At 42.6% G+C, this 19,853-nt stretch overlaps 1 protein-coding gene across 1 annotated transcript in view; it reads right to left on the bottom strand.

The window, feature by feature from the left end:
- Positions 1-215: 215 nt before the first annotated feature.
- Positions 216-19,853, bottom strand: part of LOC123096761 (uncharacterized) — a 63,425-nt gene continuing 43,787 nt past the window's right edge. The window contains exons 2-5 of the mRNA XM_044518553.1: positions 2,753-3,244; positions 1,937-2,299; positions 1,167-1,211; positions 216-594 (exon numbers count right to left, since the gene is read on the bottom strand). Coding sequence (XP_044374488.1) covers positions 2,135-2,299; positions 2,753-3,244 — 657 coding nt within the window. The 3' untranslated portion in view covers positions 216-594; positions 1,167-1,211; positions 1,937-2,134. The remainder of the gene's footprint in view (positions 595-1,166; positions 1,212-1,936; positions 2,300-2,752; positions 3,245-19,853) is intronic.

Genomic DNA, 19,853 nt, shown 5'->3' with positions numbered 1-19,853 from the left:
ACGAACGAATCAATGGGAGACATTGCTGCGAGCCGTGAAGAAGGCTGGGCCCCTCCTTCTGTAAATAGCTCAGGTGCCAAAAGTTGTAAGGAATCTTAATACAATGAACTCATAGTAATGCATAATAACAAGAAAAAGAGAAAATAACCATGAATCCTAAATAAAAAGATCATTCTATGAGTCAGGTTGACAGTTTCAAGACGACATAAGCATCCTAGATGAAAGAATTACCAGGATTTGTTTATTCTTTAGTGCTGATCTCCACGGGCAGCTAGCAGTGTATGCTGATGCACAATGTACACATCGAACCCCCCAAAACCAAAAACATTTCTGAGTGAGCAACAAACCAACTGACTGCTCGACCCTAAAAACAAACATTTTTTTGTGACTTTCCCTCTCCATTAGTACAAAAGGCAGAGAAACAAACATTTTTTTTGTGATTTTCATTTTCTTTTACTACAAAAGGCAGTAAAATAAACTAGAATTTTTTTGTGTTTTTTCCTGCACTTCGAAAGACAATACATAGAGCAAACAAACGGAATCCTCTCGAGATCTTTACTTTCTCCGTGGTGATTTGCGAACACCGCTGCCAGCCTACATATATGGAGTAATTCTCAGAAATGTATGCTTGGAGTATCAATGGTTACTGTTTAAAATGATGAGAAAGATATGTCTTGTGCATGCAGATTGGTAATTAAATTTTTTTACAGTTGATTGGCAATTCTTGTTATTCAATCTAATCTAAAAAGTGAAAAAGACAAGGAGCGTACGCACCTTGACTCCCACAGGTGGAGATACACGGCTAGCTTAGCTCAATCAGAATACTATGGTTTCTACAAAACTGTAGTTTTGGAAACTGTGACGTGTTTGGCTAAACCAACAACAGTAGTTTCATAAACACTTGTATTCCTGATACAGTGTTTTTTTCTAAAATCCTACGACCAACGACTGTGATGTAAGATGCCACCAAAAAATGTATCTCCATCTTGAAATTTAGGTTTTATTGACACTATACATAGGTCAGACAAAACACTGTAATTCAAGCAAAAAAAACAGTAGCTTTGCTTAAGAACATGATACTGAGTACTTACAATTTATCTTAAAATTTCAGAATCAAGAAGCCGAAGGAAAGAAAGGCGGAGTAAGAATGCGAGGATGAGTCATACCTGCAAGATGAAGAGCATGCATCCCTTCATGTAAGCCAAAAATAGCTTCTTGTGAAAAAGAAAACAAAGATCAGGTTTTTGTATCTAAATGGTTTGTAAAATATTGTATTTACAGAATGGGACGTACACATTTACTGAACTTCTTTAGAATGGGGCACAAAACTGATAAGAATACAAAAATATTCAGGTAAACTAGAAGTGACACATTACTGAAAATTACAGTCCAAAACCACTTTAAATTCAGGCAACCAAAAAGAGAAGGAATACACATTACTGGGCAAAAATGCACATTAAATTACAGTGCATATTTTCAGTCTAAATAAATGTAGTTCTGTATTACTAACAGAGTGGCTTTCCGGATTGAATTGCATAGAAATTTTGATTAGAACAAAGTATGCTACTATTAGCAGCCTGCACACAAGTACTAGCAGTTATTTTCAAATCCTAGAAAATGACCTACGGGTATTGTGTCACATTAACCCTATCAAATTTGATTAGAATAAAGTACATGCCTGTTAAGAGTAGCACATTAACCCTATCAAATCCTAGAAAATGACCTACGAGGAGTGTGTCACATTAACCCTATCAAATCCTAGAAAATGACCTACGGAGGTCGATCGTCGCAGCAGGCGGCGGCCGAGCCGACGGTTCGTTTGAGTCAAAGCGACGATGTCGTCTCGCCTCCCATTTAATCATTAGACTCACATTAGTACATTACAGAGAGAAACAAAAACACCAAGTAGTACTAGAACTATGAAAGCCACTCTTACCTTACTTGGTCATTTTGTCAAACACCTTCCGTGCGACAGCAGCTTGCACCGCCCGCATAGCACGGTCTTCAGTTGGTTGTGCCTCTTCTTCCGCTCACACAGGATACAAACAAGACAATGTTGTCATGTCCAGCAATCATACAGTCAAGATAAACAAATCGTCACTTTAGAATTTCATTTCCTAGTGCAGACACTACATCAGCCATCAGGTGTGATTTGGCATCGAATTTTCACTGCCGACAGCGACGACAGGCAAAAGGAAACACACTGTGTCATGTTAGTCCATGCTCTGGTAAGCAGAATGTTCTTAAGGGCATTCTTCGCGTCTGTGCGCTTTTCTCGGACGTTGAACCGGATACGAGGCTGCGCAAAAATAATTACAGAACCATGGTCAAGCTCACATCCCAAATAGTTTTATTGAATACGCGCATATGCTACTGTACTTGGCATTTGGCAAGCCCTCAGGCACTCAATTTTTTGTGGGTGAAATTAAAGGAACCCCCAATTTGAATTTCATTATGAAATTGACGTAGACCTCAAATGTGCAGTGGACCTGAAAAATGCACAGCACAATAGAGCTTCCATTGCTGAAGCGTGCAAACTAATCACCCTGCTAAGCTGACTGTGATGATGATCCCGGGCAGTAAATATTCCTCTTTTACAGCCTAGCCAGCTCTCCTAGCCTATCTAGTATAGCAATCCTAATGGGATTTGGAGAGCAAGAACTGAACTGGATGCGTGGATCGAATTGATTCGTCATCAGGAAAAAAGAAAGAGGGAGAAAGAGATGGATGGGGAAAGTCAGGGTGGGTGCACCGTGGATTTTGAGAGCGCCGCGGCGGTGGAGTGGAAGGACGCCGACGCTGCCGCCGCCGCCGCCGCGCCCTTCCTTGCAGCTGCTTGCATCCCGGGAGAAGAGGATGGGAGCGGGAGTGTGTGTGTTGGGGTCATCTTCTTGGCCAGGGCCCTCCGCTTCTCCTTGCGGCGGCGGCGCCTCTCGACGTCCTCCTCCGGTGCGCGCGTGCGGGCGCCCGCCGCGGCCGCGGCCGCGAGCTGCCGCCCCAGGTACACGTCGCCCCGCGTCGGCGCCGCGGGGCCGACCCCGTCTGCCGGAGGAGACGGCGAGGGGGACGGGGCGCTGGGGGAGGCGGCGCGCGCGCGGGTGGAGAGGGAGAGGGAGGCGGTGGCAGTGGCGGACGGGTGGTGCTTGGTGGGGACGTTGGGCGGCGGCGCCGGGGACCTGGGAAAAAGGAGAGGAAGAGCGGGCGGAGTGGTCAGGAGGGGAATTTGGGCTTTGGCCTCCACCAGCTATGTGTGTATAGTACATGTGGTTCTATAGTAGTAGCACTGGGTTTATACCCCATGCTGCTACTACGGCATGTCGCGGGAGGCACGATGAAGACCACATAGTAATAGCGCGGGGTTTACAAACCGCGTTACTACTATCAACTTAGTAGTAGCGTGGGTTTATACCCTGGCTACTACTACTGCTTGTGCGGGTGGGCGTGGTGGAGAACACTTAGTAGTAGCGTGGGTTTATACTCTGCGCTACTACTATCAACTTAGTAGTAGCGTGGGTTTACAACCCGCGCTACTACTAATTAACAGTAGCGCCTCTTTTTGTGCCGCGCTGCTGCTAAGATTCTGTGTATAAGGTTTTCCCTAATAGTGAAAGGCGCCGGTTCATCAGGAGACAGATCTCATTGCACCTATTCGTAAGCACACCTTCGCTCCTGACATTGATCCATCCAACCTTATTGATAATGAAGTTGTGTTTAGAGCGTTGACTGGTATCAACTGGGCTACGCCTGACTTCCAGCTGATGGATAATCAAGGAGCCGAAGAGGAAGAAGAGGCGCAGGATGATCCGGAGTCCTCAACCCGCCAGGAGTCATGAGTCGTCTTATAATACTTTTTATATTTGCGTCTCAAAAACACTTATCCTCTCTGGGCCATCGTATGCCTTGTAATAGGCTAGTTAAACTTTGATCTACTGTGCCATCGTGCACATTTTGTTTGCATAACACTGTTGATCCGTCGATGGAAGATCTGCCACTTATGCTCATGATATCATCAAGTATGCAGATCAGATTTACTATTTTTCCTGCACACAAACAGATCACAAGTGCCCTGGCGGTTTATCCCAGGGCGGGTCATAATCCCCCATATAAAGACCACTGGTGACTAAATCCGTCCATGACCAGGGCCGGTTTAATCATAACCTTATATAATTATAACAAAATATCATACATGTGATATTTGCTTATACTGACGGCTTATCATACCTATGCAGTGAGGGTTACAACCCAAAGGTTGAGAGCACAACGCCCTATTCAATTGATTTATACCGCCGGCTTATAACGCCGTATGCAGCAAAGGACATTATCCCATAGTCTAGAGCATAACACTCCAAGCATATCCTGGTGACTTATAGTCCAAAACCAGGCTGGGTGAAATAAAACCCCAGAGAGGCTCATAATATGAACCATAAGGCATGATAGCCATCATCAGTTTCCAATCATATATTAACACTGCCTGGATCCATCAAAGTGGATAGTCCAATATGTGTTATCCGGCTTCTCATGAGGCATCTGCAGCTCTGTCCAATCATTTATGAAGTCCACAAGTGCTTGAGATTTGATGGTTGTGCGAGGCATATATTTCAAACCATGGGGTCCAAGCTCAATGGCCCACTTGGCTACCCGACCTGTGGCTTCTCTGTTTTGGATAATATCCCCTAAAGGAGCAGAACTAACCACAGTGATGGGATGACCCAGAAAATATTGCTTGAGCTTTCGACTAGCCATGAACACCCCATATACAAGCTTCTGCCAATGCGGATACCTCTGCTTGGACTTAATGAGCACCTCACTGATGTAGTAAACCGGCCGCTGAACCGGATATTCTTTGCCTGACTCCTTCCTTTCTACCACAATCGCCACACTGACAGCTCAGCTATTAGCAGCCACATACAACAACAAGGGCTCTTTATCAATGGGAGCAGCAAGAACCGGCGGCTCAGCTAACTATTTCTTCAAGGCCTCAAACGCCTGATCAGTAGCATCAGTCCAGACAAAGTGATCTGTCTTCTTCATCATCTGGTATATAGGGATAGCCTTCTCACCCAACCGGCTTATGAACCGGCTTAAGGCCGCAATACGACCCGCCAGACGCTGAACATCATTAATGCATGCCGGTTTAGCCAGGGAAGTGATGGCCTTTATTTTCTCCGGGATAGCTTCAATGCCCCGTTCAGAAACCAGAAAGCCTAAGAGCTTGTCTGCTGGTACGCCAAAGACACACTTGGCCGGGTTAAGCATCATCCTGTGAACCCAGAGATTGTCAAAGGTTTCTTTGAAATCATCTATCAAGGTTTCCGTCTTCCTGGATTTCACCACAATATCATCCACATAAGCATGAACATTGCGCCCAATCTGATCATGAAGGCAATTTTGCACACACCGCTAGTAAGTTGCGTACGCACTCTTAAGCCCAAAAGGCATAGACACATAACAGAAGGCTCCAAAGGGAGTGATGAAGGCTGTCTTCTCCTGGTCCTTAACTGCCATCTTGATCTAATGATAACCAAGCATCCAAAAAGCTAAAACGCTCACAACCCGCCGTAGCATCAATGATCTGATCAATACGGGGGAGAGCAAAGGGATCAGCTGGACAGGCCTTGTTTAAGTCCGTGTAATCCACACACAAGCGCCAAGTGCCTTTTTCTTAAGTACCAGCACCGGGTTAGCCAACCACTCAGGATGAAAAACTTCAACAATAAACCCATCCGCCAAGAGCCGGGCCACTTCTTCACCAATGGCCTTGCGCCTCTCTTCATTGAAACAGCGAAGGAATTGCTTGACCGGTTTAAACTTTGGATCAATATTGAGAGTGTGCTCAGCGATTTCCCTCGGTACACCTGGCATGTCTGAAGGTTTCCATGCAAAGATGTCCCGGTTCTCACGGATGAACTCGATGAGCATGCTTTCCTATTTCTAATCCAGATTAGCACTGATGTTGAACTATTTTGATGAATCACCGGGAACGAAATCAACTAGCTTAGTGTCATCCAATCGACTTAAATTTCAACAGGGGGTCATGCTCTGTGGTTGGCTTCTTCAAAGATGTCATATCCGCCGGGTCAACATTATCCTTGTAAAATTTCAATTCTTCGCATAAGCAGCATCTCCTTCTTCACATTCCAAGGCTATCTTCCGGCTTCCATGCACTGTGATGGTGCCTTTGTGACCTGGCATCTTAAGCTGCAAATAAACATAACAAGGCCTTGTCATGAACTTGGCATAAGCCGGCCGCCCAAACAGAGCATGATAAGGGCTCTTGATTTTAACCACCTCAAAAGTCAATGTCTCATATCTGGAATCATGATCATCTCCAAAGGCAACTTCCAAAGATATTTTGCCCACTGGATACGTCGACTTACCCAGTACCACACCATGAAAGATAGTGTTTGATGGCTTAAGATCTTTGTCAGTCAAGCTCATGCGACGAAAAAATTCATAACATAGAATATTGATGTTGCTGCCCCCGTCCATGAGTACCTTAGTGAATCTATACCCTCCAACCCGAGGTGCCACCACCAGAGCCAAATGACCAGGATTATCTGAAGGAAATATGCCCTAGAGGCAATAATAAAGTTGTTATTTATATTTCCTTATATCATGATAAATGTTTATTATTCATGCTAGAATTGTATTAACCAAGAACTTAGTACATGTGTGAATACATAGACAAACAGAGTGTCACTAGTATGCCTCTACTTGACTAGATCGTTGAATCAAAGATGGTTAAGTTTCCTAGCCATTGACATGAGTTGTCATTTGATTAACGAGATCACATCATTAGAGAATGATGTGATTGACTTGACCCATTCCGTTAGCTTAGCATTTGATCATTTAGTATATTGATATTGCTTTCTTCATGACTTATACATGTTCCTATGACTATGAGATTATGCAACTCCCGAATATCGAAGGAACACTTTGTGTGCTACCAAACGTCACAATGTAACTGGGTGATTATAAAGGTGCTCTACAGGTGTATCCGATGGTACTTGTTGAGTTGGCATAGATCAAGATTAGGATTTGTCACTCTGATTGTCGGAGAGGTACCTTGATACGTCTCCAACGTATCTATAATTTTTGATTGCTCCATGCTATATTATCTTCTGTTTTGGACATTATTGGGCTTTATTATTCACTTTTATATTATTTTTCGGACTAACCTATTAACCGGAGGCCCAGCCCATAATTGCTGTTTTTTGCCTATTTCAGAGTTTCGCAGAAAAAGAATATCAAACGGAGTCCAAACGGAATGAAACCTTCGGGAACGTGATTTTCAGAACGAACATGATCCAGGAGACTTGGACCCTACATCAAGAAAGCTACCGGGAAGCCACGAGGTAGGGGGCGCGCCTACCCCCCCCCCCCCAGGCGCACCCTCCACCCTCGTGGGCCCCACGTTGCTCCACCGACGTACTCGTTCCTCCTATATATACCTACGTACCCCCAAACGATCAGATACGGAGCCAAAAACCTAATTCCACCGCCGCAACCTTCTGTACTCACGAGATCCCATCTTGGGGCCTGTTTCGGAGCTCCGCCGGAGGGGGCATCGATCACGGAGGGTTTCTACATCAACACCATAGCCTCTCCGATGAAGTGTGAGTAGTTTACCTCAGACCTTCGGGTCCATAGTTATTAGCTAGATGGCTTCTTCTCTCTTTTTGGATCTCAATACAATGTTCTCCCCCTCTCTTGTGGAGATCTATTCGATGTAATCTTCTTTTGCGGTGTGTTTGTTGAGACCGATGAATTGTGGGTTTATGATCAAGTTTATCTATGAACAATATTTGAATCTTCTGAATTATTTTATGTATGATTGGTTATCTTTGCAAGTCTCTTCGAATTATCAGTTTGGTTTGGCCTACTAGATTGATCTTTCTTGCAATGGGAGAAGTGCTTAGCTTTGGGTTCAATCTTGCAGTGTCCTTTCCCACTGACAGTAGGGGCAGCAAGGCACGTATTGTATTGTTGCCATCGAGGATAACAAGATGGGGTTTTTATCATATTGCATGAATTTATCCCTCTACATCATGTCATCTTGCTTAAGGCGTTACTCTGTTCTTATGAACTTAATACTCTAGATGCATGCTGGATAGCGGTCGATGTGTGGAGTAATAGTAGTAGATGCAGGCAGGAGTCGGTCTACTTGTCTCGGACGTGATGCCTATATACATGATCATACCTAGATATTCTCATAACTATGCTCAATTCTGTCAATTGCTCAATAGTAATTTGTTCACCCACCGTAAAATACTTATGCTCTTGAGAGAAGCCACTAGTGAAACCTATGGCCCCCGGGTCTATTTTCCATCATATTAATCTTCCAACACTTAGTTATTTCCGTTGCTTTTATTTTACTTTGCATCTTTATCATAAAAATACCAAAAATATTATCCTATCATATCTATCAGATCTCACTCTCGTAAGTGACCGTGTAGGGATTGACAACCCCTTATCGCGTTGGTTGCGAGGATTTATTTGTTTTGTGTAGGTGCGAGGGACTCGCGCGTAGCCTCCTACTGGATTGATACCTTGGTTCTCAAAAACTGAGGGAAATACTTACGCTACTTTGCTGCATCACCCTTTCCTCTTCAAGGGAAAACCAACACAGTGCTCAAGAGGTAGCAAGAAGGATTTCTGGCGCCGTTGCCTGGGAGGTCTACGCAAAAGTCAACATACCAAGTACCCATCACAAACCCTTATCTCCCGCATTACATTATTTGCCATTTGCCTCTCATTTTCCTCTCCCCCACTTCACCCTTGCCGTTTTATTCGCCCTTTCTTTTTCGTTTGCCTCTTTTTCATTTGCTCGTTGTCATGGCTAGTCCTTTATCTTCTCTGTTGTCTCCCGAAAATGAAGTTCTCAATTTTAAACAAAGGGAGGGAGAAAATCTAAAAGACGCTTGGTATAGAATTTGCAATGCTCAAAATAGATCTACCAGGAAGCAATCTACTTCCGTTCTTCTCCGCAATTTTTATGTAGGCGCTAATCCTTGGTATAGATATATTCTTGATACCATTACTGGAGGGAATTTCTTGGGTAGCCATGCTTTTGACTCTTATAATGCTATGATAGATTTATTTGGCTCACCACCTCTTTTGGTTAATGGCACTATGTTAACTTTGGAGCATGTAATGCAAAGACTTGAAATTATTGAAAATAAAGTTGCTACCGTAGAGTTAATTGAAAATCTGGATAAAAAGATCCACAACCAAATTACCCAATATGGATATAAGGTAGGAGTCACTTTGAAAAATATTAAGGAAAAGGAACACATAGTTAATGAAAGAATAAATCAAGATTCCACTAGAATCGATAAACTTGAGGGTATCATTACCAACTTGGGAACCGCTTTTTCCTCCATAAATAATACTCCTAGTCCTCCAACTAAAATTTCCAAGCTTATGTATGTTCCTAAAAATAAGGGTGAATCCTCTAGTAAGGAAACTGCGGATCTTAAATCTATAAGTATTCATCCCAATCTTTTTGCTATCATTAAGGAACCATTTGCTACAAATTAATTTTTAGATCTTGTTCCTAAAAGTTTGATAATTAATACAAAGAAAGAAACTCTAAAAGATGGTAGATGTCTTATTGAAGAATTGCCTACCAAAGATGGCAATACCTAGATCTATCCTTGCTTTTATGCCTAACTAGGGGCGTTAAACGATAGCGCTTGTTGGGAGGCAATCCAATTTTTTTTTAGTTTTTTTTTTGCTTTTTGTTTCTGTTTAGGAATAAATATTTGATCTAGCCTCTGGTTAGATGTGTTTTTATGCTTTACTTAGTGTTTGTGCCAAGTTAAACCTATAGGATCTTCTTGGATGATAGTTATTTGATCTTGCAGAAATTTCAAGAAACTTTCTGTTCACGAAAATAATTGTTAAAAATCACCAGAACGTGATAAAATATTGATTCCAATTGCTTCTGATCAATAAACAAATTGTCTAGCTCTTCCTATTTTTCTGATTTTTTGGAGTTCCAGAAGTTTGCGTTAGTTACAGATTACTACAGACTGTTCTGTTTTTGACAGATTCTGTTTTTCGTGTGTTGTTTGCTTATTTTGATGAATCTATGGCTAGTAAAATAGTTTATAAACCATAAAGAAGTTGGAATACAGTAGGTTTAACACCAATATAAATAAATAATGAGTTCATTACAGTACCTTGAAGTGGTCTTTTGTTTTCTATCGCTAAAGGAGCTCACGAGACTTTCTGTTAAGTTTTGTGTTGTGAAGTTTTCAAGTTTTGGGTGAAAGATTTGATGGATTATGGAACAAGGAGTGGCAAGAGGCTAAGCTTGGGGATGCCCATGGCACCCCCAAGATAATCTAAGGACACCAAAAAGCCAAAGCTTGGGGATGCCCCGGAAGGCATCCCTTTTTTCGTCTACTTCCATCGGTAACTTTACTTGGAGCTATATTTTTATTCAACACATGATATGTGTTTTGCTTGGAGCGTCTTGTATGATTTGAGTCTTTGCTTTTTGGTTTACCACAAGCATCTTTGCTGTACACACCTTTTGAGAGAGACACACATGTTTCGGAAATTATTAGAATACTCTATGTGCTTCACTTATATCTTTTGAGTTATATAGTTTTTGCTCTAGTACTTCACTTATATCTTTTAGAGCACGGTGGTGGATTTGTTTTATAGAAACAATTGATCTCTCATGCTTCACTTAGATTATTTTGAGAGTTTTAAATAGCATGGTAATTTTCTTAAATAATCCTAATATGCTTGGTATTCAAGATTAGTAAAAACTTTCTTATGAGTGTGTTGAATACTATGAGAAGTTTGATGCTTGATAATTGTTTTGAGATATAAAGATGGTGATATTAGAGTCATGATAGTTGAGTAGTTGTGAATTTGAGAGATACTTGTGTTAAAGTTTGTGATTCACGTAGCATGCACGTATGGTGAACCGTTATGTGATGAAGTCAGAGCATTATTTATTTATTGATTGTCTTCCTTATGAGTGGCGGTCGGGGACGAGTGATGGTCTTTTCCTACCAACCTATCCCCCTAGGAGCATGCGCGTAATACTTTGCTTTGATAACTTGTAGATTTTTGCAATAAGTATATGAGTTCTTTATGACTAATGTCGAGTCCATGGATTATACGCACTTTCTTCCTTCCACCATTGCTAGCCTCTCTAATACCGCGCACTTTTCGCCGGTATCATACACCCACCATATACCTTCCTCAAAACAGCCACCATACCTACCTATCATGGCATTTCCATAGCCATTCCGAGATATATTGCCATGCAACTTACCACCGTTCCGTTTACTATGACACGCTCCATCATTGTCATATTGCTTCGCATGATCATGTAGTTGACATTGTATTTGTGGTAAAGCCACCGTTCATAATTCTTTCATACATGTCACTCTTGATTCATTGTATATCCCGGTACACCGCCGGAGGCATTCACATATAGTCATATTTTGTTCTAAGTATTGAGTTGTAATTTTTGAGTTGTAAGTAAATAAAAGTGTGATGATCATCATTTTTAGAGCATTGTCCCAAGTGAGGAAAGGATGATGGAGACTATGATTCCCCCAGAAGTCGGGATGAGACTCCGGGCGAAAAAAAAGAGGCCATAAAAAAGGCCCAAATAAAAAAATTATGAGAGAAAAAGAGAGAAGGGACAATGCTACTATCCTTTTACCACACTTGTGCTTCAAAGTAGCACCATGGTCTTCATGATAGAGAGTCTCCTATGATATCACTTTCATATACTAGTGGGAATTTTTCATCATAGAACTTGGCTTGTATATTCCAATGATGGGCTTCCTCAAAATGCCCTAGGTCTTCGTGAGCAAGCGAGTTGGATGCACACCCACTTAGTTTCTTTTGTTGAGCTTTCATATACTTATAGCTCTAGTGCATCCGTTGCATGGCAATCCCTACTCACTCACATTGATATCTATTGATGGGCATCTCCATAGCCCGTCGATACGCCTAGTTGATGTGAGACTATCTTCTCCTTTTTGTCTTCTCCACAACCACCATTCTATTCCACATATAGTGCTATGTCCATGGCTCACGCTCATGTATTGCGTGAAGATTGAAAAAGTTTGAGAACACCAAAAGTATGAAACAATTGCTTGGCTTGTCAACGGGGTTGTGCATGATTTAAATACTTTGTGTGGTGAAGATAGAGCATAGCCAAACTATATGATTTTGTAGGGATAACTTTCTTTGGCCATGTTATTTTGAGAAGACATAATTGCTTAGTTAGTATGCTTGAAGTATTATTATTTTTTATGTCAATATTAAACTTTTGTCTTGAATCTTTCGGATCTGAATATTCATACCACAATTAAGAAGAATTATATTGAACTTATGCCTAGTAGCATTCCACATCAAAAATTCTGTTTTTAGCATTTACCTACTTGAGGACGAGCAGGAATTAATCTTGGGGATGCTTGATACGTCTCCAACGTATCTATAATTTTTGATTGCTCCATGCTATATTATCTTCTGTTTTGGACATTATTGGGCTTTAGTATTCACTTTTATATTATTTTTGGGACTAACCTATTAACCGGAGGCCCAGCCCAGAATTGCTGTTTTTTTGCCTATTTCAGAGTTTCGCAGAAAAAGAATAACAAACGGAGTCCAAACGGGATGAAACCTTCGGGAACGTGATTTTCAGAACGAACATGATCCAGGAGACTTGGACCCTACGTCAAGAAAGCTACCAGGAAGCCACGAGGTAGGGGGCGCGCCTACCCCCCAGGCGCGCCCTCCACCCTCGTGGGCCCCATGTTGCTCCATCGACGTACTCGTTCCTCCTATATATACCTACGTACCCCCAAACGATCAGATACGGGAGCCAAAAACCTAATTCCACCGCCACAACCTTCTGTACCCACGAGATCCCATATTGGGGCCTGTTCCGGAGCTCCGCCGGAGGGGGCATCGATCACGGAGAGCTTCTACATCAACACGATAGCCTCTCCGATGAAGTGTGAGTAGTTTACCTCAGACCTTCGGGTCCATAGTTATTAGCTAGATGGCTTCTTCTCTCTTTTTGGATCTCAATACAATGTTCTCCGCCTCTCTTGTGGAGATCTATTCGATGTAATCTTCTTTTGCGGTGTGTTTGTTGAGACCGATGAATTGTGGGTTTATGATCAAGTTTATCTATGAACAATATTTGAATCTTCTGAATTCTTTTATGTATGATTGGTTATCTTTGCAAGTCTCTTCGAATTATCAGTTTGGTTTGGCCTACTAGATTGATCTTTCTTGCAATGGGAGAAGTGCTTAGCTTTGGGTTCAATCTTGCGGTGTCCTTTCCCAGTGACAGTAGGGGCAGCAAGTCACGTATTGTATTGTTGCCATCGAGGATAACAAGATGGGGTTTTTATCATATTGCATGAATTCATCCCTCTACATCATGTCATCTTGCTTAAGGCGTTACTCTGTTCTTATGAACTTAATACTCTAGATGCATACTGGATAGCGGTCGATGTGTGGAGTAATAGTAGTAGATGCAGGCAGGAGTCAGTCTACTTGTCTCGGACGTGATGCCTATATACATGATCATACCTAGATATTCTCATAACTATGCTCAATTCTGTCAATTGCTCAACAGTAATTTGTTCACCCGCCGTAAAATACTTATGCTCTTGAGAGAAGCCACTAGTGAAACCTATGGCCCCCGGGTCTATTTTCCATCATATTAATCTTCCAACACTTAGTTATTTCCGTTGCTTTTATTTTACTTTGCATCTTTATCATAAAAATACCAAAAATATTATCCTATCATATCTATCAGATCTCACTCTCGTAAGTGACCGTGTAGGGATTGACAACCCCTTATCGCGTTGGTTGCGAGGATTTATTTGTTTTGTGTAGGTGCGAGGGACTCGCGCGTAGCCTCCTACTGGATTGATACCTTGGTTCTCAAAAACTGAGGGAAATACTTACGCTACTTTGCTGCATCACCCTTTCCTCTTTAAGGGAAAACCAACGCAGTGCTCAAGATGTAGCATACCTATAGGCCCTCTCGGTAATGCACATCAATATAAGCCTTGCAAGCAATGTGACTAATGAGTTAGTTGCGGGATGATGCATTACAAAACGAGTAAAGAGACTTGCCGATAACGAGATTGAACTAGGTATTGAGATACCGACGATCGAATCTCGGGCAAGTAACATACTGATGACAAAGGGAACAACGTATGTTGTTATGCGGTTTGACCGACAAAGATCTTCGTAGAATATGTAGGAGCCAATATGAGCATCCAGGTTCCGCTATTGGTTATTGACCGGAGACGTGTCTCGGTCATGTCTACATAGTTCTGGAACCCGTAGGGTCCGCACGCTTAACATTCGGTGACGATCGGTATTATGAGTTTATGTGTTTTGATCTACCGAAGGTAGTTCGGAGTCCCGGATATGATCATGGACATGATAGGAGTCTCGAAATGGTCGAGACATAAAGATCGATATATTGGACAACTATATTTGGACATCGGAATGGTTCCGGGAGAGATCGGGCATATACTGGTGCATCGGGAGGTTACCAGAACCCCCCAGGAGGTATATGGGCCTTATTGGGCCTTAGTGGGAGAGAGGAGAAGGGAGCAAAGGAGGGGGCGCCCCCCCAAGCCCAATCCGAATTGGGAGGCGGGCCGGCCCCCCTTTCCTTCCTCCTTCCTCCCCCTTCCTTCTCTCCTAATCCAACTAGGGAAGGGGGGGAATCCTACTCCCGGTGGGAGTAGGACTCCCCTTGGGGCGCGCCTAGGAGGCCGGCCTCCTCCCCCTCCTCCACTCCTTTATATACGGGGGAGGGGGGCACCCCATAGACACACAAGTTGATCATTGATCTCTTAGCCGTGTGCGGTGCCCCCCTCCACCATAATCCACCTCGGTCATATCATCGTAGTGCTTAGGCGAAGCCCTGCGCCGATAGCTTCATCATCACCGTCATCATGCCATCGTGCTTACGTACCTCTCCCTCGAAGATCTACTGGATCGTGAGTTCGTGGGACGTCACTGAGCTGAACGTGTGTAGATTGCGGAGGTGCCGTACGTTCGTTACTAGGATCAGTCGATCGTGAAGACATACGACTACATCAACCGCGTTGTCATAACGCTTCCGCTTTCGGTCTACGAGGGTACGTGGACAACACTCTCCCCTCTCGTTGCTATGCATCACCATGATCTTGCGTGTGCGTAGGAATTTTTTGAAATTACTATGTTCCCCAACAGTGGCATCCGAGCCAGGTTTATTCGTAGATGTTATATGCACGAGTAGAACACAAGTGAGTTGTGGGCGATACTAGTCATACTGCTTACCAGCATGTCATACTTTTATTCGGCGGTATTGTTGGATGAAGCGGCCCGGACCGACATTACGCGTACGCTTACGCGAGACTGGTTCTACCGACGTGCTTCACACACACGTGGCTGGCGGGTGTCTGTTTCTCCAACTTTAGTTGAATCGAGTATGGCTACGCCCGGTCCTTGTTGAAGGTTAAAACAACACATACTTGACGAAATATCATTGTGGTTTTGATGCGTAGGTAAGAACGGTTCTTTCTCAGCCCGTAGCAGCCACGTAAAACTTGCAACAACAAAGTAGAGGACATCTAACTTGTTTTTGCAAGACATGTTGTGATGTGATATGGGCAAGACATGATGCTAAATTTTATTGTATGAGATGATCATGTTTTGTAACAAATGTTATCGGCAACTGGCAGGAGCCATATGGTTGTCGCTTTATTGTATGAAATGCAATCGCCATGTAATTGCTTTACTTTCTCACTAAGCGGTAGCGATAGTCGTAGAAGCAATAGTTGGCAAGACGACAACGATGCTACGATGGAGATCAAGGTGTCGCGCCGGTGACGATGGTGATCATGACGGTGCTCTGGAGATGGATATCAAAGGCACGATGATGATGGCCATATCATATCACTTATATTGATTGCATGTGATGTTTATCCTTTATGCATCTTATTATGCTTAGTTTGACGGTAGCATTATAAGATGATCTCTCACTAAATTTCAAGGTATAAGTGTTCTCCCTGAGTATGCACCGTTGCGAAAGTTCGTCGTGCCAAGACACCACGTGATAATCGGGTGTGATGAGCTCTACGTTCACATACAACGGGTGCAAGCCATTTTGCACACGCAGAATACCCGGGTTAAACTTGACGAGCCTAGCATATGCAGATATGGCCTCGGAACACTGAGACCGAAAGGTCGAGCATGAATCATATAGTAGATATGATCAACATAGTGATGTTCACCATTGAAAACTAGTCCATCACACGTGATGATCGGACATGGTTTAGTTGATATGGATCACGTGATCACTTAGATGATTAGAGGGATGTCTATCTAAGTGGGAGTTCTTAAGTAATTTGATTAATTGAACTTTAATTTATCATGAACTTAGTACCTGATAGTATTTTGCATGTCTATGTTGTTGTAGATAGATGGCCCATGCTGTTGTTCCGTTGAATTTTAATGCGTTCCTAGAGAAAGCTATGTTGAAAGATGATGGTAGCAACTACACGGACTGGGTCCGTACTTGAGGATTATCCTCATTGCTGCACAGAATAATTACATCCTGGAAGCACAGCTAGGTGCCAAACCCGCTGCAGGAGCAACGCCAGATGTTATGAACGTCTGGCAGAGCAAAGCTGATGACTACTCGATAGTTCAGTGTGCCATGCATTATGGCTTAGAACCGGGACTTCAACGACGTTTTGAACGTCATGGAGCATATGAGATGTTTCAGGAGTTGAAGTTAATATTTCAAGCAAATGCCCGGATTGAGAGATATCAAGTCTCCAATAAGTTCTACAGCTGCAAGATGGAGGAGAACAGTTCTGTCAGTGAACATATACTCAAAATGTCTGGGTATAACAATCACTTGATTCAACTGGGAGTTAATCATCCTGATGACAGTGTCATTGACAGAATTCTTCAATCACTACCACCAAGCTACAAGAGCTTTGTGATGAACTATAATATGCAAGGGATGGATAAGACAATTCCCGAGCTCTTCGCAATGCTAAAGGCTGCAGAGGTCGAAATCAGAAGGAGCATCAAGTGTTGATGGTCAACATGACCGCCAGTTTCAAGAAAAAGGGTAAAGGGAAGAAGGGGAACTTCAAGAAGAACGGCAAGCAAGTTGCTGCTCAAGTAAAGAAGCCCAAGTCTGGACCTAAGCCTGAGACTGAGTGCTTCTACTGCAAAGGGACTGGTGATACGTCTCCAATGTATCTACAATTTTTGATTGCTCCATGCTATATTATCTTCTGTTTTGGACATTATTGGGCTTTATTATTCACTTTTATATTATTTTTGGGACTAACCTATTAACCGGAGGCCCAGCCCAGAATTGTTTTTTTGCCTATTTCAGAGTTTCGCAGAAAAAGAATATCAAATGGAGTCCAAACGGAATGAAACCTTCGGGAACGTGATTTTCGGAACGAACATGATCTAGAGGACTTGGACCCTACGTCAAGAAATTAAAGAGGAAGCCACGAGGCAGGGGCGCGCCTAACCCCCAGGTGCGCCCTCCACCCTCGTGGGCCCCACGTTGCTCCACCGACGTACTCCTTCCTCCTATATATACCTACGTACCCCCAGATTCCACAAAATGGCTTGAGGCCATGAAATCTGAGATGGGATCCATGTATGAGAACAAAGTGTGGACTTTGGTTGACTTGCACGATGATCGGCAAGCCATCGAGAATAAATGGATCTTCAAGAAGAAGACTGACGCTGATGGTAATGTTACTGTCTACAAAGCTCGACTTGTTGTGAAAGGTTTTTGACAAGTTCAAGGAATTGACTACGATGAGACCTTCTCACCCGTAGTGATGCTTAAGTCCGTCCAAATCATGTTAGCAATTGCTGCATTTTATGATTATGAAATTTGGCAAGTGGATGTAAAGACTGCATTCCTGAATGGATTTCTGGAAGAAGAGTTGTATATGATGCAACAAGAAGGTTTTATCGATCCAAAGGATGCTAACAAAGTGTGCAAGCTCCAGCGATCCATTTATGGACTGGTGCAAGCATCTCGGAGTTGGAATAAACGTTTTGATAGTGTGATCAAAGCATATGGTTTTATACAGACTTTTGGAGAAGCCTGTATTTATAAGAAAGTGAGTGGGAGCTCTGTAGCATTTCTAATATTATATTTGGATGACATATTATTGATTGGAAATGATATAGAATTTCTGGATAGCATAAAAGGATACTTGAGTAAGAGTTTTTCAATGAAAGACCTCGGTGAAGCTACTTATATATTGGGCATCAAGATCTATAGAGATAGATCAAGACACTTAATTGGACTTTCACAAAGCACATACCTTGATAAAGTTTTGAAGAAGTTCAAAATGGATCAAGCAAAGAAAGGGTTCTTGCCTGTGTTACAAGGTGTGAAGTTGAGTCAGACTCAATGCCTGACCACTGCAGAAGATAGAGAGAAAATGAAAGGTGTTCCCTATGCTTCAGCCATAGGCTCTATCATGTATGCAATGCTGTGTACCAGACCTGATGTGTGCCTTGCTATTAGTTTAGCAAGGAGGTACCAAAGTAATCCAGGAGTGGATCACTGGACAGCGGTCAAGAACATCCTGAAATACCTGAAAAGGACTAAGGATATGTTTCTCGTTTATGGAGGTGACAAAGAGCTCGTCGTAAATGGTTACGTCGATGCAAGTTTTGACACTGACCCGGATGACTCTAAGTCACAAACCGGACACGTATTTATATTGAACGGTGGAGCTGTCAGTTGGTGCAGTTCTAAGCAAAGCGTCGTGGCGGGATCTACGTATGAAGCGGAGTACATAACTGCTTCAGAAGCAGCAAATGAAGGAGTCTAGATGAAGGAGTTCATATCCGATCTAGGTGTCATACCTACTGCATCGGGTCCAATGAAAATCTTTTGTGACAATACTGGTGCAATTGCCTTGGCAAAGGAATCCAGATTTCATAAGAGAACCAAGCACATCAAGAGACGCTTCAATTCCATCCGCGATCAAGTCAAGGAGGGAGACATAGAGATTTGCAAGATACATACGGATCTGAATGTTGCAGACCCGTTGACTAAGTCTCTCTCACGAGCAAAACATGATCAGCACCAAGACTCCATGGGTGTTAGAATCATTACTGTGTAATCTAGATTATTGACTCTAGTGCAAGTGGGAGACTGGAGGAAATATGCCCTAGAGGCAATAATAAAGTTGTTATTTATATTTCCTTATATCATGATAAATGTTTATTATTCATGCTAGAATTGTATTAACCGGAAACTTAGTACATGTGTGAATACATAGACAAACAGAGTGTCACTAGTATGCCTCTACTTGACTAGATCGTTGAATGAAAGATGGTTAAGTTTCCTAGCCATTGACATGAGTTATCATTTGATTAACGAGATCACATCATTAGAGAATGATGTGATTGACTTGACCCATTCCGTTAGCTTAGCATTTGATCGTTTAGTACATTTCTATTGCTTTCTTCATGACTTATACATGTTCCTATGACTATGAGATTATGCAACTCCCGAATACCGGAGGAATACTTTGTGTGCTACCAAACGTCACAACGTAACTGGGTGATTATAAAGGTGCTCTACAGGTGTCTCCGATGGTACTTGTTGAGTTGGCATAGATCAAGATTAGGATTTGTCACTCCGATTGTCGGAGAGGTATCTCTGGGCCCTCTCGGTAATGCACATCAATATAAGCCTTGCAAGCAATGTGACTAATGAGTTAGTAGCGGGATGATGCATTACAGAACGAGTAAAGAGACTTGCCGGTAACGAGATTATGAAAGGATCGAGA

Source organism: Triticum aestivum, chromosome 4D (assembly GCF_018294505.1).
Source record: "Triticum aestivum cultivar Chinese Spring chromosome 4D, IWGSC CS RefSeq v2.1, whole genome shotgun sequence".
NCBI lineage: Eukaryota > Viridiplantae > Streptophyta > Magnoliopsida > Poales > Poaceae > Triticum > Triticum aestivum.
Note: the sequence above shows the minus strand (reverse complement) of the source record. Positions and strands in the feature narration are given on the sequence as shown.